Source organism: Falco punctatus (assembly GCF_963210335.1).
Source record: "Falco punctatus genome assembly, chromosome: 8".
Classification (NCBI taxonomy): Eukaryota; Metazoa; Chordata; class Aves; order Falconiformes; family Falconidae; genus Falco; species Falco punctatus.
In genome coordinates this window covers 316,425-343,035 of record NC_137588.1, presented here as the reverse complement: position 1 = coordinate 343,035, position 26,611 = coordinate 316,425, and the positions used below count along the sequence as shown (strand labels likewise).

The window sequence follows — 26,611 nt, the reverse complement described above, 5'->3', positions numbered from 1 at the left end:
CCACTGCTCCTCTAGGATAGCAGGTTGTGTGCCTTAGGGAACTGTGGTGATGTAGATTTCGTGCATGCCAACCATCCTGAAGGCGATAGCTCTATTTTACCCCAAAACGTTTTCTGTAATACTACGCTTCTGTTAGGACCCAATTTTTCTCTAATTCACCCCCCCCCCCTGCCCCAAGGTGATTTTCCCACATAGTGCCAGTGAGGCTGTTCCTACCTTGCATCCTTGGCAATGTGTAGATGGTGTGTGGGATTCTAACAGCTGCATTCCTTTTGAGTTCATAATAAGATAAGGGATGGATTTGAGACGCTTTGTAAATTCTGCTTTTTTTATTTGGTGTTTCTTTGAAATGCATGTCTAGCTATGAAGCAGGGGTTCTTTATTCAACCTACTTGTATTCTTGAAGCAAAACATTTTTTTTTTTCCTAATTCTATACGTTGTGTTGGGAGTTGCATTTTTCTCCCCTCACCCTTTTTCACCTTCCAGGTAAAAGGGAGAATGCCCATTCATAGAATCACAGCTCTGTTCACACAGGTTTCATAAATAAAAATAGACATTACCAGCACTATGTAAACAAGAGTGCTGTTTGTGGCAGAAGCTACCAGAAGGTGTTACCAGGTGTGATACAGTTCTGTTGGTTAACCATTGAAGGAACTGTGGTAACAATTTATTCACATTTTTATGATGTTTTCATAAATGAGACCCCGATATGAAGTTAGTAATTAGATTTGTGAATGTTGATTTATGATAAGGAAATAGAGCTTAAATGAAATAACTGCTTCCTGTGGGAGAAACTTGCTGGAAGGTGGCAGCTGCTCCAATAGTGAAATTGTGAATCTACATTTCAGGTTTTTTCATATTTCTCTGTGTCAGAGTTCAGTACTCTCAGAGGAAGCTTGCAGATATTCCACATGAAGGGGAACTGGATATCATAATCACTTATTTGTTATATTTGTTGCTAGGTGGGATTTTGATTTAGTAGAGTGATACAGCAACATACTGAAATTACAACACAAGCGTAATGTAGCAACTGCAATATACAGCTGAATCACAATACAAACATGATTCTCATCACCTGTCTGTGTGCGCACCATCATGACACTGAGCATCCCCAGTCATGATGGAATGTGTGGGTTGAAGCCAGCTCAAACCCATTGCTCTTTTCACGTTTTAAATGTTTTATCAGTTATCCTGTTGTTACACTTTTATGCTGGGCTCAGCCATGTATTCACTCCCCCCATGTTGGTCTGGCTAGCCCAGGAAGACGTTATTCTTTGTTAATTGGGGTACCTGATGATTCAAAGGTACAGCTGTCTTCTGTAAAACTAAGGTTACCCTCTGGTCTCCCTGATCCTGAAGTAACTTGAGCTTTCCTTACAATATATTCTTCCCTGAGACTGCTGGGTTTTTGCCCTCCTCTGAGCTGTCCTTCACTGTTGAGGTGTGCTGGTCAGTCACCCTGTCATTAAATTGGCATGGTATTTTGTTCCACCTGTTAAAATCAGGCCACCTCCATAGCTATCATGATTGCCTGTGGATGAAGACCTACTAGAAGCGAGAGAAAATGCCACCAAGATCCTCTAAAGGACTGGAAGAAGTAGCGTTACTGTGAGTTTGTGTGTGGCTCATGCAGCGGTCAAGGAAGGAGAACATATCCTTTCAGTTTTATGGTTCTGAGCAAAGTATACCAACATGTACCTGCAGCAAGGTGGCTGGTGTGTTCTCGCATACCTTTGTGGCTCTCCCACAGAACCGAGAGGGAAGAAGGAAGGAGGATCTGCAGTTCTCTGACTCTGTTTTTCCTCTGTAGCCCAACTCAGAGAGTGGTGAGGGGTGATTGCCTTTCCTCTCTGAAGGCCTTCGGCTACAGGCGTTTGCCTGCCCTCCCTGTTCTTCAGCTCCTGGCTGGGAGGCCAAACGGTCCTGGCCCTCAATTCTGTGGGTTGTTTTCAGTGAGCAGAAGCAATACCACCAGAAAGTGGAGTCAGAAGGTGAGTAGGAAAGTAAAGTTGGTGAGTCAGAGTCCTGCAGGCTTAAGCTAAAAGCAGGCAAGATCAAAGTGCTGCTGTTTGAAAAGCAAAATGCTTAGAACAGTTGGGGAGGATTGTTAGCTGCAGAGGTGGAAATGATATTACTCAGTGGCATGAATCCCTGCCTGGTCGTTTGTATTTGTTTGGTTTAGCATCCGTTTCCCAGAGAGCTGTGTACACCTGCTTTCCATGGGAAATTTGTAATTCTCTCCACCGTAATGGTTTTAGGGTGACCTGTTAATGTGCTGCTCTTGGTTGGGGCGGGTTAGCGGTATGTGTGAGGAGCCTGCCTGTGTTCAGGTTTCTGCCAGCTTCTCCCATTGTACAGGCTGCTATGAGTATGTGTTTTCTCACCACCTATATAGGGGTTCACTCTTAGTTGTCAAAGCGGTGCAAAATCTGGGCACTGTGGAGTTTTGATTAGTTGAACTGTTGCCTGTGTCTGTGATCTATAAGGTCTCCTGCAGGAAATCTTGAAGCCCAGGGAGAGTGGAAACAAAATACACACCACTCAGGAGGTGAAGCTATGCGGCAGGGAGTCCAGAGTGAGATTTTTCTCAGGACATGTTGCGTGTTCAGCCCTTGCTGGTTACCCTTTATATCCTGACCCCTAACTAACATGGGCACATTCTCCCTGAAATTATTCAGATCTGCCTCTCTTCAGCTAGAGATATGTAATATTACGAGTGGAGAATGGCATGTTTGATCTGCAATGACTTCTGTGCAATGTGCTTAAAAAATATAGTTGACATCTTTGGGAATTCCCAGATACGAATTTCTGTGTGTCCTTGCTGTAATTGTGCCTTTGCTTGTCACACTCTCTGTTCTGTTGCTGACAACTGCAGGAGTTCCCGAGGACCCAGACATGGCTGGCTCTCGTGGGTGCCAACTGTAATACATTTCTAGCTGGGTGGAGCATTGCTCTGGACATGTCTTCTGAGCTTGGCTTGAGTCTTTTTCATTGGTTTTGTATTCATGTAGCCCCTGTGTGCTTAGGCCTGATCGGTCCAGGCATACCAGTGCAGAGTGAAGGATCCGTATTTCATTCAGTTTACTGGGAAGAGCTTATTTTAAACATGACTTGAGGGCACATTAGCTCATGGACCTTGGAAAAGGGACTTGTAGCAGTTCAGATTATGTCTACCTTTAACCCAACTTGCCACACATGCAGTAATCTAATCTCTCATGTAGGGTTTTGAACACAGATAAGCCACTTCTGCGGTATCAACGTGAAGACTTCTGCCTGGTCGCTTGTCAAACCAGTTTTTTGGAGGGAAGGGACTCTGGTTTTAAACAGTGCCTAGTGAGAGCGCTGCTCCTGTTTGGAGAGCACGGATGCTCTGAGGGCTGCTCTCCGGCCCAAGGTGAGCACTAAGGTGTTCAGCAGGGCGAAGTGCCAGCCGGTAGGATCCATTCCCCGCTCCCTCCAGCCGCCGCGGGTGCCACCTCTCGTGAGCTGCACCAGAGGGGGGGACCGGAGGCTGCTGCGGGCCGGCTGCTGCTGCCGGGGGGCCTGGGGGGCGGTGCTGCCGCACGGCCAGCCAGCCGCCGCAGGGCGAGCCAGCGGGCTTGTGAGCTTCTTGCTGTTTGCATTAAGATGGCGAGGACGCGTGAGTGCCTTTAAGGTAGATGAAGGGGACTGCCGGAAAAGCGCGGGCAGGGGGAGGCCTTTGGCCCTGCACTAGCAGGCTCGGTCGGCAGCGCCTCACAGCCGTGAGCGGGGGGGGCTAAAATGCGCCCGCGAGATGCGCCGTTTTCCAGTCGTGCTGCCGGTTTTTGGCTGGGCTTCTGTCCCGCTTAGGCGGCGCTGCAGAAAGCGCTGCCGCTGCCGGGGCCCAGGCGCCGCCTCCCGCCCGCCCAGCCCGACGGGGAACCCCCGTCCTGGCCTGGCCGCGGGCCGGCCGCGCCGCGGGGCCATGGAGCTGCAGCGGCGGCGGCTGCTGGCGGTCAGCGAGGAGCTGGGTGAGGCCGAGCTGGCGGCTCTGAAGTTCCTCAGCCTGGAGCACATCCCCATGAGGAAGCTGGAAGCCATCCGGGAGCCCAAAGCCTTCTTCGAAGTGCTGCAGGAGAAAGACATGATGGAGGCGGGGAACCTGTCCTTCCTGAAGGAGCTGCTCTACCGGATCAATCGGATTGATCTCCTGGGTGTCCACCTGGACTCCAGCCGAGCGGAGATGGAGAGGGAGCTTCAGATCCCGGGCAGGGCAAAGGTGTCGGCCTACAGGTGAGCGGCGGGCGGGCGGCCCGGGCCCCCGCGCTCTGCGGCCGGCTGTCTGGGCGCCGGGCCGCGGCTCGGGAGCGCGCAGGCAGCCGGCAGGGGGGTCGGGCTCGGGCTCGGGCCGAGCTGGAGTTTCGGCCCGGCGGGAGGGAGGAAGCTGAGGCCGTGCCTTGCCGAACCGAGGAGCCCCGAAGGCCTCGGGGCCCCTCACGGTCAACCTTCGTTCTCGACTCCGGAAAGTCGCGGCATGGTTTTAATTTTAGGAAACCTTGAGATACTTCTAACCGCAGTGGAAAATGGTTTCACTTCAGGCTGTCTTGGGACTAATGGCCCCCCATTTAAAAGGGAAAGAAAGGGGATGTGTGCGGGAGGGACGGGCCGCGACACGATCTGACAGAGGAGGTGGTCAGTAGTGTGGCGTTAGGTTGTGCTGAGGGAGGCGCGATGAAACAGCATCCTGCACTTCTCTCACTAGGTACCTGCTCTTCCAGCTATCAGAAGACATCACTGAAAATGAACTGAAGTCTTTCAAGTTTCTTTTGGGGAACGAATTGCCCAAATGCAGGCTAAACCCGAAGACTGTAAGAATTTATTTAACCCCAACCCCCCCCCTTTTTTTTAACGACTATTATAATCCATAGGGGCATTTGGGTTGCATTTGGGAATGTTTGGCATTTGGGAATGAGTGTCACTCTTCTTATGGTGTCATTCATTTTCTGGTGAAAATACTGTAAGGAAAAGGGTGCACCTGGAAAGAGGCATTGCGGTGCATGTGGGACTTGCCTGTGCTAGTGCTATCTGTAGGTTTTGCAGCAGTGTCACAGCCCAGAGAGCATGGGCCAGCCCCACACCAGGTGCAGAGGCCTTCATGTGCAAGCACTGTATAGGACTTGGGGGACTCGGTGGTTTTGATCAGTGGAAGACTGATGAGCACATTTACTCATCTTGCCCAGCTGTTTTTCTTTTGACTGCTTTCTAAGCCATTATCAAACACAGAAAGTCGCCCACTGTGGCTATTAGTTTGTGCTTTTGTTCTTTTCATTTCCAAACTCAGAGAATACAGATCTAAGCAGCACATCCTTACCCAGGCCAAGGTCCAAGAGCTTGGAGTTTACAAAGTCTTGCGGGAGATCCAGCTGCTCTTCAGCTATCTGCTGGGTGCTTTGTTCTGTCTAATGAAAACTCTTGTAGCGGTTTCTCTCTTTTCTTACAGGAGAGACTGTGACCATCTAGTGGTAGCTATTCTAATAAATCCTTGGGGTGACCACTGCGCTCAGCCACTCAGTCATGGGCTCCTGTCCCTTGAGTCCCCTTCTGCCTCAGAGAAATCTCTATACCGTATTTGCACACTTATACCCATCTTCACCATCGCTCAAGATGGTTGCTCCAGTGATTCTTGTGTTTCAGTTAAGTGTGAAAGATAGCCACTGGAAGTCAAATGAATGAAAGCAGTCATTAAAAATGACATTATATATTCCTGTATGATCACCACTAGATCTCTTGGATTAGATCTTACTAGGTCTCAGCATCTTTGAGCTGCAGAAGGGAAACGAGTGTGTTTCGAGAACTGACAGTACTTGCAGGTTTAGTTGAACTAGGTTTAATTGGCTCAGCTGAGGTCTCAACTGAGCAACCAGTCAGCTGCGCTGACTCTGACGGTCGCATGTGCTGTCAGTACATTAAAGCTTAGGCGTATGCACACATGCTGCAGTTTCCCTCCCGGTGGCAGCACGGAGGTGCCCTAAGAGCAAACTACCTTTCTTTCTGATTACCCAGACAATGCTCGACATTTTCACCGAGATGGAGAAGAAAGGGCTATTGGGAGAAGAAAACCTAAGTATCCTGAAGAGTCTCTGTGCAGAAATTAACATCGTCCTGTTGAAGAGAATTGAAGAGTATGAATTAAACGTATTTGGTAAACCAAACCAAACCAGCTTCTTTCCCATAGTAACTCTTGTAGTGGCACATAGGTATCATACAGGACTAATAATGAATGCTTTTCAGGTGAAGAAGAGATGCTTATCACAGAGGAACAGAGGGGTAGCACAGGAGGCCCCAAAGGTAATTGAAACACTGCGGGGGGGGCCGGGAAATATTTGGATTTTTCACTCTTCACCTTTTGGACTCTCCACACCACTTGCATCTCACTTATTTACACAGCACTTCTCTATAAAAGTGATCAGGTATTCAGTTACTTACTAACTGATCACAATACATTTTGCTCCCTTCTGGTTATTTGGTGGTTTATAGCTAACAGGAATAGCCGTTCAACCACAATTCAGTGTTTTCAGAGAACAGTTCTACCCCAGGGGGTACTTGTGGAGATGGAGAATAAGAACAGAGGTGTTCTGCTTTCTCTAGTGCTACATTCTGTATTTAAATCTTTTTGTCTGTGTTCAGCCCATGCCAGATGGCTGGCGCCATCTGTGGCACCCGATTCTCCTGGCAGCTGGAATGAATCTTCCCAGGTAAGTCAGTTTGTTTATTAGAAACATCATCATTTGTCTTAGAAGGGATCATCCTCCGTGAGGTGGACAGTTATTTATAAGCCCAACTGTTAAAAGCACTGTCTAGAAGAAGAAAAATTTGCCACTGTAACATCCTTTATTCTGAAGTTAAGTCACAGGCAGCAGCTGCTGCAATGTTAAAACTTCAGAAACGTTTGCAAGGGTAGCAAGATAGGCCAAATTTTATTATACCAGGAAGTACACAGTTGGCACCATGGCTGGGCACGGAGAAGTTGCTGAACGCAACATGGTGTGGATCTGGGGTGGGGTGCTGTTGTGCTGTGCACGGATTCCCAAAGGCAGTGGGGCAGTGCATTGCCAGGCCCTGGGAGCAAAGCTGTGTAGGGAGAGCTGCCTAGAGAGAAAGCCAGCTGCCTCATTATCCTGCTGTGCCACTTGCAAAGGCTGAGAAGCACTGGAGGAGACTGCAGGAGAAAAGAACCCAATAGTGTTTCTTTTCAACAGCTTGAAGCTTACAAAATGACTAGCCGACCCCGTGGAGTGTGCTTGATCCTGAATAATCATGATTTTTCAAAAGCCAGGGAAGCACTGCCAGAACCCAAACCCATGAAGGATCGGAATGGGACAGATGTGGATGCAGGTACAGTGAACATTAAAGACGTTTGCATCTCTTCAAAAACAGAAAACTCATTTCTTTTTCTGTACTAAAGGTCTGAATTTCAAACTTCCCTTTCTAGGGTACTTTTGTTGTAGTGGGTGAGTAGGCTTTGTTTCCTGTGTTGACAAACTCTAATCAACTGATCAGGTTCTTACTGATTAGAACAATTCACTAGCATTTTGCTGTTTTAGTGAGTTTACTGCAACCTTAAGCAGCAACCTCAGCCTGGACTTCACAAGCTAGGCTAGCTTTATATCAGCCTTATGCATACTACTTGTAAAATATGCAGAATCAGAAATAGATTTTCTACTGAACCGGAACAGGGTGTTAGTTGTTTAACATCCAACTTAAAAAAAAAAAATTAAAAAAAAAAAAATAAAAAGGGTGGGGTGAGGGTTGGTCAGGGAGGACATTGGAATTTAGGGACTCTGTTACCTTGCTATTCAGGGTCCCTGATTTTAGCAGGCTGTCCTGCAGCAGGAGCAGCATAGCTCCTTGCAGGTTCTAGGGTCTGTGAAATGCCTGTATTTACATTATCTATGCCAAGAGATAAAATCCGATAACGGACCTTCCTTGATTTAATCAAACAACTTAATTCAAGATTTAGTGCAAGGTTTCCTTCCCTTCCTCTGTGGGTACTACCCAAATGGGTAGTGCCCCCTCTCCTCTTGGGTAAAGCAACCGCACTGTTCAATGCCTTTTGTGAGATGAAGGGACTAGCTGTGAAGTGGGTGGGGGAAAGAAATACAGTTCTCTTAAGAGAGGCAATACCAAACAGCAAGATTGCAAGGAAGCCTATTAATGAGAGTGAAGGGAACTCAGCAGAGATACTATTAGTGATGAGACTACTAGATTATTTTCAGAACAGGAATGTAACTATCTGGATAGTGGCATAGCAGGATTTAAAAAGAATAAGGTCGTTTAGAAATGCAATTTGCAATTACAGAGTCCAACTTTCATATAATGAAACAGCTCCAATTCCTCTTCTGTTTACTTCCCAGCGGCTCTGAGAAGAGTCTTTAGCAAGCTTCAGTTCACAATAGCAGAACATAGAGACCTCACCGCAGAGGAAATCCGTAAGACTGTGAACATCTACCAGCGCGAAGACCACAAGGACAGAGACTGTTTTGTTTGCTGTGTCCTGTCTCATGGGAAAAGAGGCATTATATATGGCGTTGATGGGCAGGAAGTACCTATCCAGGAACTGACCACTTCTTTCACTGGACAGAATTGCCACTCACTCGCAGGAAAACCAAAAGTTTTTTTTGTTCAGGCCTGCCAAGGTGATGCTTGCCAGAAAGGTGTAACCATTGAAACAGATTCTGGAGAGCAAGATTGTTCTGTAGAAGCAAATGCAAGATTTCAACTTGACTGCATCCCTGCAGAGGCAGACTTCCTCCTGGGCATGGCTACCCTGCAAGATTATGTTTCCTACAGAAGCCCAAGGCAGGGGACCTGGTACATACAGGCATTGTGCCAGCACTTGGAGTACAGCTGTCCTCGGTAACTTTGTTTCCATAAGCTGCTTTTTGGCAACGCCTGTATTTTCCTTTTGAATGACAGGAGTTTGATTTGGATGCAAAGGTAGATAATATGCAGTGAGACTGCTTGCTCAGAATGAAAACATTAGTGTGGGACAGAGCAACACTGTGCAGATTGTTCAGAGCACCTTTGCTAACTACTTTGAAGCCTGTTCCAAACAGGAGCCATTAGCACTGAGTGTAGATCAAGATACATGAGAATATGGTAATTTTTCTGATGTTAACTGCCTCCCTAATACAAAACATGTGTGTGTTTTCACAGAGGAGAAGATATTCTCACCATCCTGACAGCAGTGAACCGAGAGGTGAGCAGAAAGAGTTGCAAGCCGAATGCAGAGAAGCAGATGCCACAGCCCAGTTTCACACTGAGGAAAAAGCTCATCTTTCCTGTCAACTAAATGGAGGGAACCTGCATGGCAGAGGGAGCTGCAGCAGTCTGGAACTGGCTGGTATCAGCTAAGAAATTGGGAAGATGTAACAGACTTTTGGTGTCTGCTCTTGCCACAAGAGCAAACATTTTTATCGAAAATAGAGCTGAGGAGCAAAAGCCTTAAGAAATCTGTGTTAATGTGTGTGACACTTTATACTTGAAAGCATCTCTGAACTGGTCTCCAGTTTGTGGTTTGCTAGCTAAAATACGCTCTGTTTTCTCTATCAGCAGTACTGCATTGGAGTTGCTTTAGTAAGGTATTGTTCCAGTGCAGATTTAAAAGACGACTGTTAACAAAGCCTTGTGTATTTAATGCCCGACTAACTTTTGCAAAGTAAAGACAGGGGGGATGCCACAAATTTTATAGGATATAATCAGCTCACATCAGTATGGTTTGTAGTAACAGATGTCCCCATCACTTAAAACTATTCATTTTTAGCATCTTGGTACACCTCAAGGAAAAGACAAGCACTTGTCTTCTGTTGCCCTCAGCAGAATGTGGCTGCAACTTGCATTTCAGAGTATCCTCTACACAGAATAGTCTTAATGAAAATCAGTTGCTCAGGTACTGCTTCATGATTGAAGATGTCCAGTTGCTGTGTGGAATCAGACTCCACAGTCTTACCAGACTGTAAAGTAGGTATGTTTATTCAGCGCTGGGCAGCACAGCGCGCGGTAGTCCCACCAAAGCCATGCACGCCAGGGGCAACAACTTGGCTCAATTTATATAATCAAATGTTGCATATACATAAGATTTCCAAATACACCTATACATATTCATAACCTAGCCCCGCTTCATATTAAAATTAGTTCCAAGAAGTCATTTCCATAAGTCCCTCCCAACTGCACTTGCATAGTGCCTGGTGGTGGTGGTTGGGTTGGGGGTCCTGGGGATGAAGGCTTGGTATCTCCCTCACTATGACATTTTTACCTTCTCTCTTCATGCAGACTCAGTTGTTCCTTGGTCTTGTTCCAAACTATAGAGTTGGTTTTAGCTAGGTCTCATCGGGAACTGTCCTTCAGGAGGAATGTAGACTCCTTGCTTCAGTTAATTTACACAATAGTTAGTAAAACAAAGCATTATTTATCAACAACAATCTAGGTAATCGTTAAGCAATTAGATCTACTAAAACTTACTTAACACCTTCTCTCATGGTTACCCTGTGTTCGCTTACTTTGCTGATCTTTGAGACTTGAGTCTCAGTTCTAAGCACAGTAAAAAGTCATCACTAGGTAGGTACCCAGCTCCTTAAAAACGTTTTTCTATGGCCCTCTGTGATGAGCGTGCACACAGAAGAGGGAGTTTTAAGGAGCCCTGAGTAGAAACTAAAGCTTTGTTAGTTTCTCTGGTTTGTTTTGAATGAGATGCTCGTTCTGTTACGTCCTTGCTATGGCTTTCAGCATAGGTGATTATTTAACTAAACAGACAGATCTTTACTGGAATGATTTTAACAGCCCAAGGCCTTCCCTGGACTCCTGTGCTGAATACTTTTTCTCTATTTGGTACCAGTTGCGTGTCCCCAAAGATAAGGGCAGAGGGATTACAGACTGTGAGAATTACTAGAGGCCTAACAAGTAGCAGACGCAGCAAGCAGTGACGGAAACGGGCAAATATGTGCTTCCAGATTCTAGGAGAAATTTTCCAAGATAGCTGATGGTCGTTTAGCGGTTCATTGTGAAACCCTCTGGAGCGGTCGTGCCGAGCCCTGGCGCTGCGCCTGCGCGGCGGCGCGTACCCAGTCGGCGCTGCCCGCCGTATATAACGGCACCGCGATCCCGCGCTGCCTGCGGGGCGGTGCCGCGGCGCCCGCTGCTGCCTCCCGGTACGGAGGCGGCGCTGCCGTCCCCCGAGCACGCTGCCAGAGCGCGCTGGGCACGGGAGTACGGAATTACAGCACCGCTGCAGCCCCGGGACAAACGCGGCCGTATTCCGTAATACGCACACCTCGCCACAGAGCCCCCCCTAGGCGGCAAACCGGCTCTGCGCATGCGCTGCCGCGGTGGGGCAGAGCGCCTCCCGCGCATGCGCAAGGGCAGATTGCGTAATGCACAGACTTATCCCCAAAACCCGCCCTTTGGCGTCAGGCCGATGGAGCGCTGCTGCCACCTAGCGAAAAAAATAGGGTACTGCAGCCAATCTCTCTAACATAGACTGCAAAGTTTATTATCGGAACGGAATCAATAATGGAATTCTTCCCAAGGCCCATTAAGAAGTTGTCTGGCTTCACATCTCGGTGGATGAAGTTCTTAGAGTGAATGTATTCTATTCAATTCAACTAGTCTAGATAAAGAGAAAAAAAAATCACTCAAGAGAGACATTTTTTTTCCTTACAAAACCACCAGCAACATTGTCTTAACGATAAAAGAGGTAATGAAACTTTTTATTGTAAAATGTAAGGGCATTAAAGAGAACATAATTCGACAGACAATACATAAACCTCTCCAGCTCTTTCCCCATGTCTATTTTACATTTGTTTCCAAAAACTTTCTCGGGTGAGTTTCTTCTGTCTTTGAGCAGTGCAACAGATGGGTTTGCAAACAGCACAAGACTGGTTTCTAAAAATCAATTAAGACTTTGTAATTACTTTAGATGGGGCACTTTGTATTTAAGAGAAACAAAACCAATTTTGAGTCTTTTCTTTAATGATACAGGCCTATTCACCTCTAAATTACAGAAACAATGTATTTGCTTCTGATCTCTCCAGGAATTTTAATATTCCAACATACTGCACCGTCAAGATCAACAAAGCAGGTTCCTACCATTTGGTCAGCGAGTAATAGGACTGTCTCGAGACTAAGTTTCCTTGAAGAAAACCTGAAGAGATCTTCAAGACTCGGTCCAAACAGCTCCATCACCATTACATTGTAGTCCCCTTCAGCTCCACACCACTTAATTGTGGGAACACACACTAGAGAAAAAGAAACAGTTTATTCAGTATAGCAATTTGATTTATATACAAATCTTCAAGGCTTCTAAGATGAAATCTAAGAGGGTCATGACTGTGAATGTTTGTACTTACAGTGAAGCTCAATATTCTATGCACCTTCAGCCAAGAAAAAGGTGAAAAACTCACCATCGCCGAACATTTCATCATCTGTAAGCTGCCCATCCTTAGCATAAAGGACTCCAAATTTAAAATTCACAGGTCCCTGACAAATAAAACCAAATATTATAGTGACGTGCGGAATTAGACTCTATAACTCGAAAGTTATAAAGTAGGTATGTTTATTGCGCGCAGATGCACGGGGGATCACTCCTCCACAAGCGTGCATGCCCGAAGTGACGAACCATCCCACATTTATACAATGAAACAAATGAATATTCAATTAGCGCCTATACATATTTGTTACCTAAACCCTGCTTCATATGTTAATTAGCTTATCAGTCCGTTTCCTGGAATGTGGTGGTCTTGCAGGTTTGTAGGTGATTCATGTCCTTGTGACCATCCAATCTTCTCCAGCAAGGAGACTTAGCACTCCCTCCCTCTAGATAGCATTTGAATGTCTCTCATCTTCTCTCATTCTCTTTTAAATAGCCCCTTTGTTAGAGGAAGAGGGGCAGGCGTCTCCTCAAAAACTGTAGCTGTCTCCTCAGAGCTGTGTGCCTATGTGATCAGACACCGCACCCATGACTAGTCACCATACCCACATTTCTGAGTAGACATATACAATCACAGTCGGTGTTAAGCGTCCCCATTTCACACTATTTCTCCATATCAATAGGATAAACAGACAATCAAACAAAAGACCTAAAATAATGTTTCCTCTAAGAACTTTTATATACATCTTTTGTATATGTCCTACACACAGGAGTATACACTTCATACCAGCTCCATTACATGCTCAAGTAGCAGATACCTAGTAATTTACTTTTGATCATAGATTATGAATTTTATGATATACGAAGCTGATCATCTATTAACATTGATATGGAGAAATAGTGTGAAATGGGGACGCTTAACACCGACTGTGATTGTATATGTCTACTCAGGAATGTGGGTATGGTGACTGGTCATGGGTGCGGTGTCTGGTCACATAGGCACACAGCTCTGAGGAGACAACTACAATTTTGAGGAGACGCCTGCCCCTCTTCCTCTAACAAAGGGGAGACGGGGAGACGCCTGCCCTTCTTCCTCTAACAAAGGGGCTATTTAAAAAAGAATGAGAAAAGGATGAGAGATATTCCAATGCTGTCTAGAGGGAGGGAGTGCTAAGTCTCCTTGCTGGAGAAGATGGGATGGTCACAAGGACATGAATCACCTACAAACCTGCAAGACCACCACATTCCAGGAAACGGACTGATAAGCTAATTAACATACGAAGCGGGGTTTAGGTAACGAATATGTATAGGCGTTAATTGAATATTCATTTGTTTCATTGTATAAATGTGGGATGGTTCGTCACTTCGGGCATGCACGCTTGTGGAGGAGCGATCCCCCGTGCATCTGCGCGCAATAAACATACCTACTTTATAACTTTCGAGTTATAGAGTCTAATTCCGCACGTCAACATGATATATTATGCCAGTACTTAAAATAATTTTTGATCTCATATGTTGCACAGAAATACTACATTTTTTTTCTGCAATAAGCAATTGATACCTAAGTTGTTATAACTCACTAAGTAAGTGCTAGGAGTGAAAAGTTTACATTTACCTCTTGCTCTTCAAGAGCCAACAAATCCTGTAAACAAAATAATATCTTTAGCACACTGGTACTGAAGACAGCACATAACCCCCTGTAATGTACTCGTATATTTGTTTAATTTTGAAGTAGCCAGTTAACCGATAAAGACAGCTTATTTTGTAACTGTAACCCTACTCATCATTATTATCCTGCTACCGAAAGAAACAAACCACTAGCATTTATACGTAATGACTTATTTTTCCAGAAAATAATAATAAGCCACAACCAAACAGAAAAAAAAGTCACCTCCTAACTTTTGTAGCTCAGGATGAAAAATTTCCCTCGGGCTCTTCCCAAATTTGTCAAGACTCACAGCACTGAAATGCAAATGAAATACTGCTTTATAGGAGAGCAAGTATACGTTTCAACATTAAACCGCTAACTGGTTGTAGTTAGAACCGATTTAAAAAAGAATTGTTCAAAGAGCCTTGCTTATGTGGAATTTTTTGTGGAAGAGCCATTTATTTCCCACAATACTAACCTCTAAGACTTCCTAAACTTCTTTTGGATTTTAAAAACAGAAATAACTAGGACCCTGCATGGAGATCAGGTTTAAATGCACTGTATTTACTTATAAAGCACAGAATTTTATTCCATCATCCTTCACTTTGGCTTTATACATAATCGTTGTGAGCATTTTAGGAAGACTCAATAACCTATTCTATTTCATAAGCTTCTATCTCTTTTAAAATAATTCAAGGCATGTCAAATGAAAAATGAGCCGTTCAGCATCAAGCTCACACCCCAAAGATCCAAAGCAAGATCAACTGCCTCAATCAACAGAAATACCTAACTTATAGCATTTCTTCCTAACTCATGTTTCTACATGACTATTATTTTTGCCCATTTTTTCCCTAGCATTAATTTCTGGAGCTGCGCAGCATGCCATGGAGTGCCAAATGCAGTCTGTCTGAGGCACACTGAGCTGACACAGAGGTCACATCTGATGCACCTTTCCATCATTGCTTATGCTAGGCCACCATGCAGACAGGATTTCCCATAGTTCCCTTTGAAAGCAATTAAAATGCTAAAATTAATTTACAAAAAAGCAGGTTTATCATGTAACTGAAATTCTTTGAGATAGTCTGTACCTAGACTCATGCTGGCTGTGAACAGGGTGATAATGGCAAAGGACTATCAACCAGGCCCAAGGGAAGGCTCAGAGGCTGTAAGAGCTAAAGAATAGTCAGGGAAGGGATCTTAGTCCAAGGCCAAGTGGGCAAAAGGAGATGACATTAGTCCTGCTGCCTGCAGGTGTGTGGGAAAATCACCTTGAGGCGGGGGGAATTTGAGAAAATTGCATCCTAATGGAAGCGTAGTATTATGGAAAGCTTTTTTAGGGCAAAATACAGCTATGGCCTTCAGGTTGGCATGCACAGAATCCATATCACCAGAGTTCGCTAAGCAACACCTCCTGGCAGCTCAGCACACGCTGATAGCGGTGACGGAGGACGCGCTTAAGGCAAAAAGCAAACCCCTCAAAGCCCAGAACCATTTACAGGAACACAGGAGTTAAGCCTAAAATTGGTTGAAAGTTGCCTCCTACCTATTCCCCCGCCACCTTTCCCCCTTCAACATCAGCACATTTCCTTGTGATCCCTTTTCACAAAAAGATGGAGGCCTGTGGTATCAGCTTGGTATTGAAGCACCACGATGTGCTTGCTGCCTACATGCTCTCTTAGAAGGCTGACAGCTTCCCCGCACACAACAGCCGAGGCTTCCAGTCTCTCTGGCCTTGCCATGCCCTGTGAAACGTGAGGAAGGCAAAGACTGACAACATCTCGGGGGGTCAGGAGGAAGTCAAGTTGCACTACATCTAGAGCCCAACGCATTACCCAAAGGAATTACCACAACAGAACAAGAGGCAGGAGCGATCGGTAGACAGGCGGATAACATGCACGGCAGTAATAGTCAGACTTAAGTCTTAGGGTTAAGTCTTTAAGTTAAGTCTTAACATTATATCTTAAGGTTGAGTCTTAGGGTTAAGTCTTAGGGATAAGTCTTAAGGCTAATAATTTAGGTTAAGTCTTAAGGTTGAGTCTTAGGGTTAGTTCTTTAGGTTAAGACTTATGGCTAAGTCTCAAGGTTAAGTCTTAGGGATAAGTCTTAATGTTAAGTCTTAGAGCTAAGTCTTAAGGCTGAGTCTTAGGGTTAAGTCTTAGAGGTTAGAGTCTTAGGGTTAAGTCCTAAGGTTGGGTTTTAGGGTTAAGTCTTAGGGTTAAATCTTAGGGTTAAGTCTTTAGGTTAAGGCTTAAGGTTAAGTCTTAAGGTTGAGTCTCTAGGATTAGACTTAAGGTTAAGTTTTAGGGTTAATTCTTAAGGTTAATTCTTAAGGTTGAGTCTTAGGGTTAAGTCTTAAGGTTAAGTTTATAGTTAAGTCTTAAGGTTGAGTCTTAGAGTTAAGTCATAGGGTTAAGTCGTAGTGTTAGGTCTTTTGGTTAAGACTTAGAGTTAAGTTAAAACATTAAGTCTTAAGGTTAAGTCCTCAGTTTAAGTCTTAAGGATAAGTCTTAAAGCAGAGTCTTAAGGTTAAGACTTAGGGTTAAGTCTTAAGGTTGAGTCTTAGGGTTAAGTCTTAGGGTGAAATCTTTAGGTGAAGTCCTAAGGTTAAGTCTTAAGGTTCAGTTCTAAGAGTTAAGTCTTATGGTCAAGTCTTAAGGTTGAGTCTTAAGGTTGAGTCTTTGAATTAAGTCCTAGGGTTAAGTCTTAGAGTTAAATCTTAGGGTTAAGTCTCAAGGTTGAGTCTTAGGGTTAAGTCTTAAGGTTAAGTCTCAGGGATATGTCTTAGGGTTAAGTCTTAGGGATAAGTCTTTAGGTTAAGTCTTAAGGTTAAGTCTTAGAATAAAGTCCTAGGGTTAAGACCTTAGTTTAAGTCTTAAGGTTAAGTATTAAAGTTGAGTCTTAGGGTTAAGTTTTAAGGTTGAGTCTTAAGGTCAAGTCTCAAGGTTGAGTCTTAGGGATAAGCCTTAAGGTTGAGTCTTAGGGTTAGGTCTTTGGGATAAGTCTTAAGGTTAAGTCTTAGGGTTAATCTTTAGATTAAGTCTTAAAGGTAGAGTCTTAAGGTTGAGTCTTAGGGTGAACAATTAGGGTTAAGTCTTACAGTAAAGTCTTAAATTTAAGACATTGGATTAAGTCTCGAGGTTAAGTCTTAGGTTTAAGTCCTTAGTTTAAGTCTTAAGGTTAAGTCTTAAAGCTGAGTCTTAAAGATTAAGTCGTAGGGTTAAGTCTTAACGTTGAGCTTTAGGGTTAAGTCTTAGGGTTATGTTTTAGAGTTAAGTCTTAGGGCTAAGTCTTAGGTTAAGTTGAACGGTTGAATCTTAGGGTAAAGTCTTAGGGATAAGTCCTATGTTTAAGTCTTAAGGGTAAGTCTCAAGGTTAAGTCTTAGAATAAAGTCCTAGGGTTACAGCCTTAGTTTAAATCTTAAGGTTAAGTATTAAAGTTGAGTCTTAGGGTTAAGTCTTAAGGTTGAGTCTTAGGGTAAAATCTTAGGTCTTAAGGTTAAGACTTATGGTTAAGTCTCAACGTTAAGTCTTAGGGATAAACCATAAAGTTAAATCTTAGGGTTAAGTCTTAGGGTTAGGTCTTTGGGTTAAGTCTGAAGGTTAATTCTTAGGGTTAATCTTTAGGTTAAGTCTTAAGGTAGAGTCTTAAGGTTGAGACTTAGGGAGAAGTCTTAGGGTTAAGTCTTACAGTTAAGTTTTAAAGTTGAGTCATTTTATTAAGTCTCAAGGTTAAGTCTTATGTTTAAGTCCTTAGTTTAACTCTTAAGGTTAAGTCTTAAAGCTGAATCTTGAGATTACGTCTTAGGGTTAAGTCTTAACATTGAGTCTTAGGGTTAGGTCTTAGGGATATGTTTTAAAGTTAATTCTTAGGGTTAATTCTTAGGGTTAAATATTAAGGTTGAGCCTTAGCATTCAAGTCTTAGGGTTAAGTCTTAAGGTTGAGCCTTAAGGTTAGGTCTTAAGGTTAAGTCTTAGGGTTAATCGTTAGGTTAAGTCTTAAAGATAGAGTCTTAAGGTTGAGTCTTAGGGTGAACAATTAGGGTTAAGTCTTACAGTTAAGTCTTAAATTTAAGACATTGGATTAAGTCTCAAGGTTAAGTCTTAGGGTTTAGTCTTAGGTTTAAGTCCTTAGTTTAAGTCTTAAGGTTAAGTCTTTAAGCTGAGTCTTAAAGTTTAAGTCTTGGGGTTAAGTCTTCTGGTTAAGTCTTTGGGTTAAAGTCTTAGGGTTATGTTTTATAGTTATATCTTAGGGTTAATTCTTAGGGTTAAGTTTTAGGTTTAAGTCTTTAGGTTAAGATTTAGGGTTAAGTCTTAAGGTTAAGACTTAAGGTTGAGTCTTAGAGATAATCCTTAAGGTTAAGTCTTAATGTTGTGTCTTAGGGTTAATCTTTAGGTTAGGTCTTAAGGTAGAGTCTTAAGGTGGAGTCTTAGGGTGAAGTCTTAGGGTTAAGTCTTACAGTTAAGTCTAAAAGTTAAGACATTGGAATAAGTCTCAAGGTTAAGTCTTAGGGTTCAGTCTCAGGTTTAAGTCCTCAGTTTAACTCTTAAGGTTAAGTCTTAAAGCTGAGTCTTAAGATTAAGTCTTAGGGTTAAATCTTAGGGTTATGTTTTAGAGTTAAGTCTTAGGTTTAAGTCTTTAGATTAAGACAGGGTTAATTCTTAAGGTTGAGTCTTAGGGTTAAGTCTTAGAGGTTGAGTCTTAGGGCTAAGTTGCAAGGGTTTAGTCTTTAGGTTGTCTTAAGGTTGAGTCTTCGAATAAAGTCCTAGCGTTAAGGCCTTAGTTTACGTCTTAAGGTTAAGTATTAAAGTTGAGTCTTAGGGTTAAGTTTTAAGGCTGAGTCTTAGGGTTAAGTCTTAGGATTAAGTTTTAGGGTTAGGTCTTAAGGGTAAGACTTATGGTTAAGTCTCAAAATTAAGTCTTAGGATAAGCCTTAAGGTTAAATCTTAGGGTTATGTCTTTGGGTTAAGTCTCAAGGTTGTCTTAGGGTTAATCTTTAGGTAAAGTCTTAGGGTAGAGTCTTAAGTTTAAGTCTTAGGGTGAAGTCTTAGATTTAAGTCTGACAGTTAAGTCATTGGATGAAGTCTCAAGGTTAAGTCTAAGTGTTAGGTATTTATGTTAAGACTTAGGGTTAAGTCTCAATGATAAACCTTAGGGTTAAGTCTTAGGGTTAAGTCTTACAGTTAAGTCTTAAAGTTAAGTCATTGGATTAAGTCTCAATGTTAAGTCTTAGGTTTAAGTCCTTAGTTTAACTATTAAGGTTAAGTCTTAAAGCTGCAAGTCTTAGGGTTAAGTCTTAACATTGAGTATTAGGGTTAAGTCTTAGGTTTAAGTCTTTAGATTAAGACCTAGGGTTAAGTCTTAGGGTTGAGTTTAAAGGTTGGTTCTTAGGGTTAAGTCTTAGGGATAAGTCTTTGGATTAAATCTTTGAGTTAAGTCTTAAGGTTAAGCCTTAAGGTTGAGTCTTAGGGTTAAGTCTTAGGGATAAGTCTTAAGGTTACATCTTAGGGTTAAGTCTCAAGGTTATATATTAGAGTTAAGTCTTAGGGTTAATTTTTAGGGTTAAGTCTTAGGTTTAAGTATTTAGATTAAGACTTAAGGTTACGTATTAAGGTTAATTCTTAAGGTTGAGTCTTAGGGTATGTCTTAGTATTGAGTCTTGGGGATAAGTCTTAAGTTTGTGTTTTAGCGTTAAGTCTTAGGGCTAAATCTTAGGGTTAGGTCTTAAGGTTAAGACTTATGGTTAATTCTATGGGGTTAATCTATAGGTTAAGTCTTAAGGTAGAGTCTTAAGGTTGAGTCCTAAGGTGAAGTCCTAGAGTTAAGTCTTACAGTTAAGTGTTAAAGTTAAGTCATTGGATTAAGTCTCAAGGTTAAATTTTAGGATTAAGTTTTAGGATTACATCTTAAAGTTAAGTCTTAGGGTTAAGTCTTACAGTTAAGTCATTGGATTAAGTCTCAAGGTTAAGTCTTAGGTTTAAGTCCTTAGTTTAACTCTTAAGGTTAAGTCTTAAAGTGAGTCTTAGATTAAGTCTTAGGGTTAAATTTTAACATTGAGTCTTCTTGTTACGTTTTAGGATTAAGTTTTAGGATTAAGTCTTTGGTTTATGTTTTAGAGTTAAGTCTTAAGGTTAATTCTTAGGGTTAAGTCTTAGGTTTAAGTCTTTAGATTAAGACTTAGGGTTAAGTCAAAGTTAAGTCTTAAGGTAGAGTCTTAAGGTTGAGTCTTAGGGTGAAGTCTTAGGGTTAAGTCTTACAGTTAAGTCTTAAAGTTAAGTCATTGGATTAAGTCTCCAGGTTAAGTCTTAGGGTTTAATCTTAGGTTTAAGTCCTTAATTTAACTCTTAAGGTTAAGTCTTTATGCTGAGTCTTAAAGATTAAGTCTTAGGGTTAAGTCTTAACGTTGAGTCTTCGGGTTAAGTCTTCTGGTAAGTCTTCGGGTTATGTTTTATAGTTAAGTCTTAGGGTTAATTCTTTGGGTTAAGTTTTAGGTTTAAGTCTTTAGATTAAGACTTAGGGTTAAGTCTTAAGGTTGAGTCTTAAGGTTAAGTCTTAGGGTTAGTTCTTTAAGGTTGAGTCTTAGGGTTAAGTCTTAGGGCTAAATCGTAGGGTGAAGTCTTTAGGTTAAGTCTTAAGGTTGAGTCTTAGGGTTAGGTCTTAGGGTTAGGTCTCTGGGTTATGTCTTAGGATTAGGTCTTTGGGTTAATCCTTAAAGGTTGAGTCGTAGGGTTCAGTCTTAGGGTTAAATCTTAGGGTTCAGTCTAAGGGTTAAGTCTTAAGGTTAAGTGTTAGGGTTAAGACTTAGGTTTAAGACTTATGATTAAGTCTAAAGGGTTAAATCGCAGGGTTAAGACTTAGAGCTAAGTCTTACGTTTAGGTCTTAGGGTTAAGTCTTAGCATTGAGTCTTATGGATAGGTCTAAATGGTTAGGTCTTAGGGTTAATTCTTAAGATTAAGTCTTAGGGTTAGGTCATTAGGTTAGGTCTTAGGGTTTAGTCTTAGGGTTAAATCTTAGGGTTAAGTCTTAAGGTTGAGTCTTAGGCTTAAGACTTAGGGATAAGTCTTAGGGTTAAGTCCTATGGTTAAGTCTTAAGGTTAAGTATTAAGGTTAAGTCTTAGGACTAAGTCTTAGGACTAAGTCTTAGGGTTAGGTCTTAGCGTTTGTTTTAGGGTTAGGTTTTAGGGTTAAGTCTTAGGGCTAAGTCTTAAGGTTAAGTCTTAGGGTTAAGTCTCAGGGTTAAGTCTTAGGGTTCAGTCTTAAGGTTAGGTAATTAGCTTCGGTATTAAAGTTAAGTCTCATGGTTACGTCTAAAGGTTGAGTCTTTAGGGTTCAGTCTTGTGGTTAAGTCTTTGGGTTAGGTATTATGGTTAAGTCTTAAGGTTAAGTATTAAGATTATGTCTTTGGGTTAATTCCTCGGGTTAAGTCTTAGGGTTAAGTCTCAAGGTTAAGCCTTAAGGTTAAATCTTAGCATTAAGTCTTAACATTAAGTCTTAGGTTTATGTCTTATAGTTAAGTCTTAGGGTTCAGTCTTAGGCTTAAGTCTTAAGGTTAAGTGTTAGGGTTAGGTGTTTAGGTTAGGACTTAGGGTTAGGTCTTAGGTTTAAGTTTTAGGGTTAAGTCTTAAGGTTGAGTCTTAATATTGAGTCTGAAGGTTGAGTCTTAGGGTTAAGTCAAAGTTAAGTCTTAGGGTTATGTCTTAGGGTTAAGTCTTATGCTTAGGTCATTATGTTATGTCTTAGTGTTATTTCTTAGAGTTAAGTCTTAGGTGTAATTCTTAGGGTTAAGTCCTAAGGTTAAATCTTCGCTTAAGTCTTAAGGTTAAGTATTATTACCAGTGATATGGAGAAATAGTGTGAAATGGGGACAATGGACATCGATTGTGATTGTATATGTCTGCTCAGAAATGTGGGTATGGTGACTGGTCATGGGTGCGGTGTCTGGTCACATAGGCACACAGCTCTGAGGAGACAACTACAGTTTTTGAGGAGACGCCTGCCCTTCTTCCTCTAACAAAGGGGCTATTTAAAAGAGAATGAGAAAAGATGAGAGACATTCAAATGCTATCTAGAGGGAGGGAGTGCTGTCTCCTTGCTGGAGAAGATCGGATGGTCACAAGGACATGAATCACCTACAAACCTGCAAGACCACCACATTCCAGGAAACGGACTGAGAAGCTAATTAACATACGAAGCGGGGTTTAGGTAACAAATATGTATAGGCGCTAATTGAATATTCATTTGTTTCATTGTATAAATGTGGGATGGTTCGTCACTTCGGGCATGCACGCTTGTGGAGGAGCGATCCCCCGTGCATCTGCGCGCAATAAACATACCTACTTTATAACTTTCGAGTTATAGAGTCTAATTCCGCACGTCAGTTTTGGCGAGCTAGGCAGGAGGATTTCTGCTCGGCTGAGGGACCAGCTGCGGAGCGGACGCTCCTAGGCGCGCCCCGGGAGATTTCCTCGGAGGAGCCTCCTCTTCTCAGCTGTTCCCCCGGGAGCAGAAGAGAACCCCTGGATCCACGGATAAAACGGTATGTTTAGTAACGGGGCGGCTGGTGAGACGCACGGAGACGTCCGGCGCGCAGCGTAGTCCCCAGGAGGAAAGGTACCTTGGGAGGGGGTTTGCTGACCAAGGGGTGGCCGCTAGCGATCTTGAGGGCAGATCGAGCAAACCCGAGGTTACTGCCATTCCTAAAAGCCCGGAGGCCTCGTGACGGAAAGCGGGGGGTGGGATGGAATAAGGCGGAATCTCACAGGAACAAGAGGGACCTCTTAGCAAAAGTAAAAGGGAAACTTTTGCGTAGGAAAAAGAAAAAGGGGGAAGCTAAAAACTTCCATTGGGTTGTCTCAAGAATTGGGGAATTCCTAGAATATAACAACTGAAATAGCGCTCTGTGTCTTGTTTGTTCTATGTGTTGTCTTGTTATACCTAGGTTTGGAGTCCCAGCAGTAATGTCCTCGGATAGAGGACCACATTTTGTGTCCAGAATAGTACAACAGATCAGCCACCATCTAGGAATAGATTGGCAATTACATACCCCATACCGACCACAATCGAGTGGCCAGGTAGAAAAGATGAATCATCTAATCAAACAACAGATTGTCAAGTTAGGTCAAGAAACAAATCTAACTTGGCCCCAGTCTTTGCCATTAGCTCTTACACGAATTCGAACTAGACCAAGAGCAAAAGAGGGGCTTAGCCCATTTGAAATTTTATATGGACGACCCTATGGGGTACAAAAGGGGACGTCTTCACAGATTGGTGAAGAAGCAATGACTTCCTATATGGTGGCACTAAACAAACAATTAGTAAGAATTGAGAAGCATGTGATGGGAACATGCAGTAGGGGTCTGGATGGACCTGTTCACGATATACAACCAGGGGACTATGTATACGTTAAGTGTTTTACAGATAAAACCCTGGAACCACAGTGGACTGGACCTTTTCAAGTCCTACTCACCACCTATACTGCAATCAAGGTTGAGGGACAGAATTCTTGGATTCACCATACCCGGATCAAGAAAGCCCCTGCAACTTCATGGAAAGTTCCCCTGTCGTCCAGCGCTGTTTTGCTCATATTCTACTTGCTATAATTAATAAAATTTTAATTGGATTATGATCAATTGTGGTCTCAATTTATAACAAGGGGGAAGCTAAAAACTTCCTTTAGGTTGTCTTAAGGATTGGGGAATTCCTAGAATGCAACAACTGAAATAGCGCTCTGTGTCTTGTTTGTTCTATTTGTTGTCTTGTTACATGTTCAAACTTGGAGTTATGAAATGTATGTTGAAAAATAATAATATTCTGGTAATTCTAGGCAAATAGCGGAAAACTTAACACTCTGCTTAAGACCAGGAAAAATTTGTTTTTTTGTTTGTTGTTTGTTTTTTGGCAATTGTTCATTGAAATGCATACTTTGTGAACTGTCAGTGTTCCTAAAAGTTGTACATAAGTGCACGGTACCGTATAACATACTGCTTGTGTGACTGAGGGCTGCCCGGAGAGTGTGAATGGTGTGATTGAGATGCGCATTTTGATTTTCCGTGTATAGCTTATTTTGACTGAGTGTGAGTGCAAGAGTGCTTGAGACAGGCATTTGAGTGCAAAACGAGTAAGAAGCAGCTCTATCCGCGTTTCCGACCTTGGGTGGCTAAGGCGGCCGGAGAAAAACAAAGTAATTAAAATTGTAAAATGGGAAATGGAAGGAGTAAGCCCTGTGAAAAATCGCCCTTGGGTTGTATATTAAAACATTGGAGTGATATCGTAGGACAGGGTGGTACCGAAAATAGAAGGAAATGGATTAAATATTGTAATCAGTGGTGGCCTTTGTATAAATTGGAGTGATGCGAAATGGCCTCAGGAGGGAGGAACGTTAGATTGTAACACTCTCCTGCAATTAATGTTGTTTCTGAGGAGAGAGGGAAAATGGGACGAAGTATCGTATACAGACATGTTCTTCGTCCTCCAGGACAAACCTGAGTGGCAAAAGGACTGTGGATTAGTACCCCCTCGGGATCCTATGGTACGGTACTAGCACTAGAAAGAGTGCGGGATTAACATCACCTGATCTTTGATTATGGCTCTAGAAAAGGATAGGGAAAAACCTGAGACCTTAACTAGAAAGATGTTCTTGTTGAAATTTTTGTGTTAAAAAGCTCAAGTTACGGTTCCTTCTGTGGAGCAACCAGAATGAAACACGTTGTAAGATAAAAACTTGTACTAATGTATGTAAAACCTGGGGGTGTGTGTGGAGAATCAAAGACCTTGTGAAAGTGTTAAAGTATTGGGGTGAGTTTGTACAAAGCCCCGTATCCCCTCGAAGGTGCGGCTGAGTCCTGCGGGACGCATGGCAGGGTGTTTGCTGTTTGCCTGCAAAGGCACGATAAATAAGAACACAGACTTAAAGCAACAAGGAGCAGATTTGCATTCAGGGTAAGAAAGAGTTAAAACAGAAGTGCTGTTGCAGAGGCAGGCTTGTGTAACCTGCAGAGCAGGAACAGCATCTCCTGCCCCGAACCCTTCTGATGGTGGGGAGGAGGGGGTTGCTGTTGCTGACGATTGAGCAGAAGGACCTGACAATGTCACCCCAATTGCTGCAGCATTTGCAGTACAACAGGACCCGTAACTGCCCTTCTAGGGCAGGGAATGGGTATAAGGTGAAATTTTAGTGAATACAAAACCAACTTATTTGTTAAACTTCAGTAAAAAAAAAAAAATAAAAAATTGTTACAGTTGTGGGAGCTGCTGGCCACCAGGAAAACATCCTGAAACCTTTAAAGTACAAACTAAAAAAAAAAAACAAATAAGAATGCCAAATTCACCAAAATCTTTGTTGGGATGAGATTTATTAGAACATCTAGACATTTAAAAAAGGAGAAATGAAACCAAAAGTTAAAAATGATCAAGTGATTGAAATCTTGAGCTTATCTTTAATTCAACAGAAAAGTGGAAAAGAGGACCTCCCTGAAGTAAAAGAAATCTTTAACCAGGTAAATCTGGAAATAAATTCCAGGTAAGGCAAAAAAAATGCTTTACCTGTTACAGTAAAAATGATAAGGGAAGGCCTGCCTAGTTCAGGTAAAAACAATATCCCTTGGTCAGCAGGGCTGTGGGGATATTGGCAGAAAAACTGAAATAAAATAAACTCTGTAGTAGATCTACTAATGTAAATCTGTGTGTTTTGCCATGGCAGCGACTTGTTATGGGATGCGCAGATGAAACTCTGCATTGGCAACGAAGTACAAGGAATAAGGTTGGTCAGGTGCCTCCTACCGTAGTCAAGGGCAAGACTGGGTTGGCCTCTGTGTTGGCCACCAAGAAGAATCTTGAGCTCCGCTGCTGGCTGCAAGCCAGTAGGCGTTGAGTGGTGGGAACATGTGCCATGCCAGACCTTGATGTGAGGAATGGCCCACTCTGAGGCACTGATTTGGAAACTGGAAACCACCTGGCCGACCATGAGGCCAGATGAGTAACAGAGGAGGTAGGAAAGGAGGAATTATCCTTAATACCAGACGATAAAATCCAAACTGTAAGTACAGATCAAGAGCCAAACTATTCTAAAGAAAACTTAAAGGTAATTCAGGACATGAATGATAAAATAAAAATAAATAAGTGGACTTATTTAAGGGATGGTCATATAGTGGTACCATCCAATTTAATACGGACCACAGCCCTATTATTAATAAGACGCATTGGGGAGCTGATGCTTTATATAAAAGTCTAAATCAGAAATTGATAGGGCAAAACTTGTATACTGTAATAAAACAGGTGACTCAGCAATGTGAAATGTGTTTATGCAATAATCCCAATAAAGCAAATAAAATAAAACTAGGGAACATTAGTAGAGGAAATGTTCCAGGGCAACATTGGCAGATCGATTTCTCGGAACTTCCAAGAAAAGGGGGGTATTGATATTTATTGGTACTAACAGATACCTTTTCAGGTTGGCCAGAAGCCTTCCCGTGCAGAACTGCTAAAGCCCGGGAAGTGACCAAAATACTGCTCCAAGAGATAATACCTAGGTTTGGAGTCCCAGCGGTAATGTCCTCGGATAGAGGACCACATTTTGTGTC

At 42.7% G+C, this 26,611-nt stretch overlaps 1 protein-coding gene and 1 long non-coding RNA gene across 2 annotated transcripts; one reads left to right on the top strand and one right to left on the bottom strand.

The window, feature by feature from the left end:
- Positions 1-3,761: 3,761 nt before the first annotated feature.
- Positions 3,762-10,131, top strand: CASP8 (caspase 8). Its single transcript, XM_080400595.1, has 8 exons — positions 3,762-4,255; positions 4,725-4,830; positions 6,026-6,164; positions 6,254-6,310; positions 6,650-6,717; positions 7,222-7,357; positions 8,377-8,878; positions 9,179-10,131. Exons 1-8 carry the CDS (start codon positions 3,777-3,779, stop codon positions 9,312-9,314), a joined length of 1,623 nt encoding a protein of 540 aa, XP_080256721.1. The 5' UTR covers positions 3,762-3,776; the 3' UTR covers positions 9,315-10,131.
- A 1,580-nt stretch (positions 10,132-11,711) lies between these two features.
- LOC308069000 lies at positions 11,712-14,277 on the bottom strand. Its single transcript, XR_013930229.1, has 3 exons — positions 14,002-14,277; positions 12,421-12,496; positions 11,712-12,255 (listed from the first exon to the last, which is right to left on the bottom strand). It is a non-coding gene; the product is annotated as an uncharacterized lncRNA (long non-coding RNA).
- Positions 14,278-26,611: the final 12,334 nt, after the last annotated feature.

What these genes read in the sequence shown, in the direction of transcription:
- CASP8 (XM_080400595.1), top strand. Translation starts at nt 3,777, where the DNA reads ATGCGCCGTTTTCCAGTCGTGCTGCCGGTTTTTGGCTGGGCTTCTGTC. An exon ending in GCTGGAATGAATCTTCCCAG is followed by an intron (nt 6,718 to 7,221) that starts GTAAGTCAGTTT and finishes TCTTTTCAACAG; the next exon opens with CTTGAAGCTTACAAAATGAC. An exon ending in TTGGAGTACAGCTGTCCTCG is followed by an intron (nt 8,879 to 9,178) that starts GTAACTTTGTTT and finishes GTGTTTTCACAG; the next exon opens with AGGAGAAGATATTCTCACCA.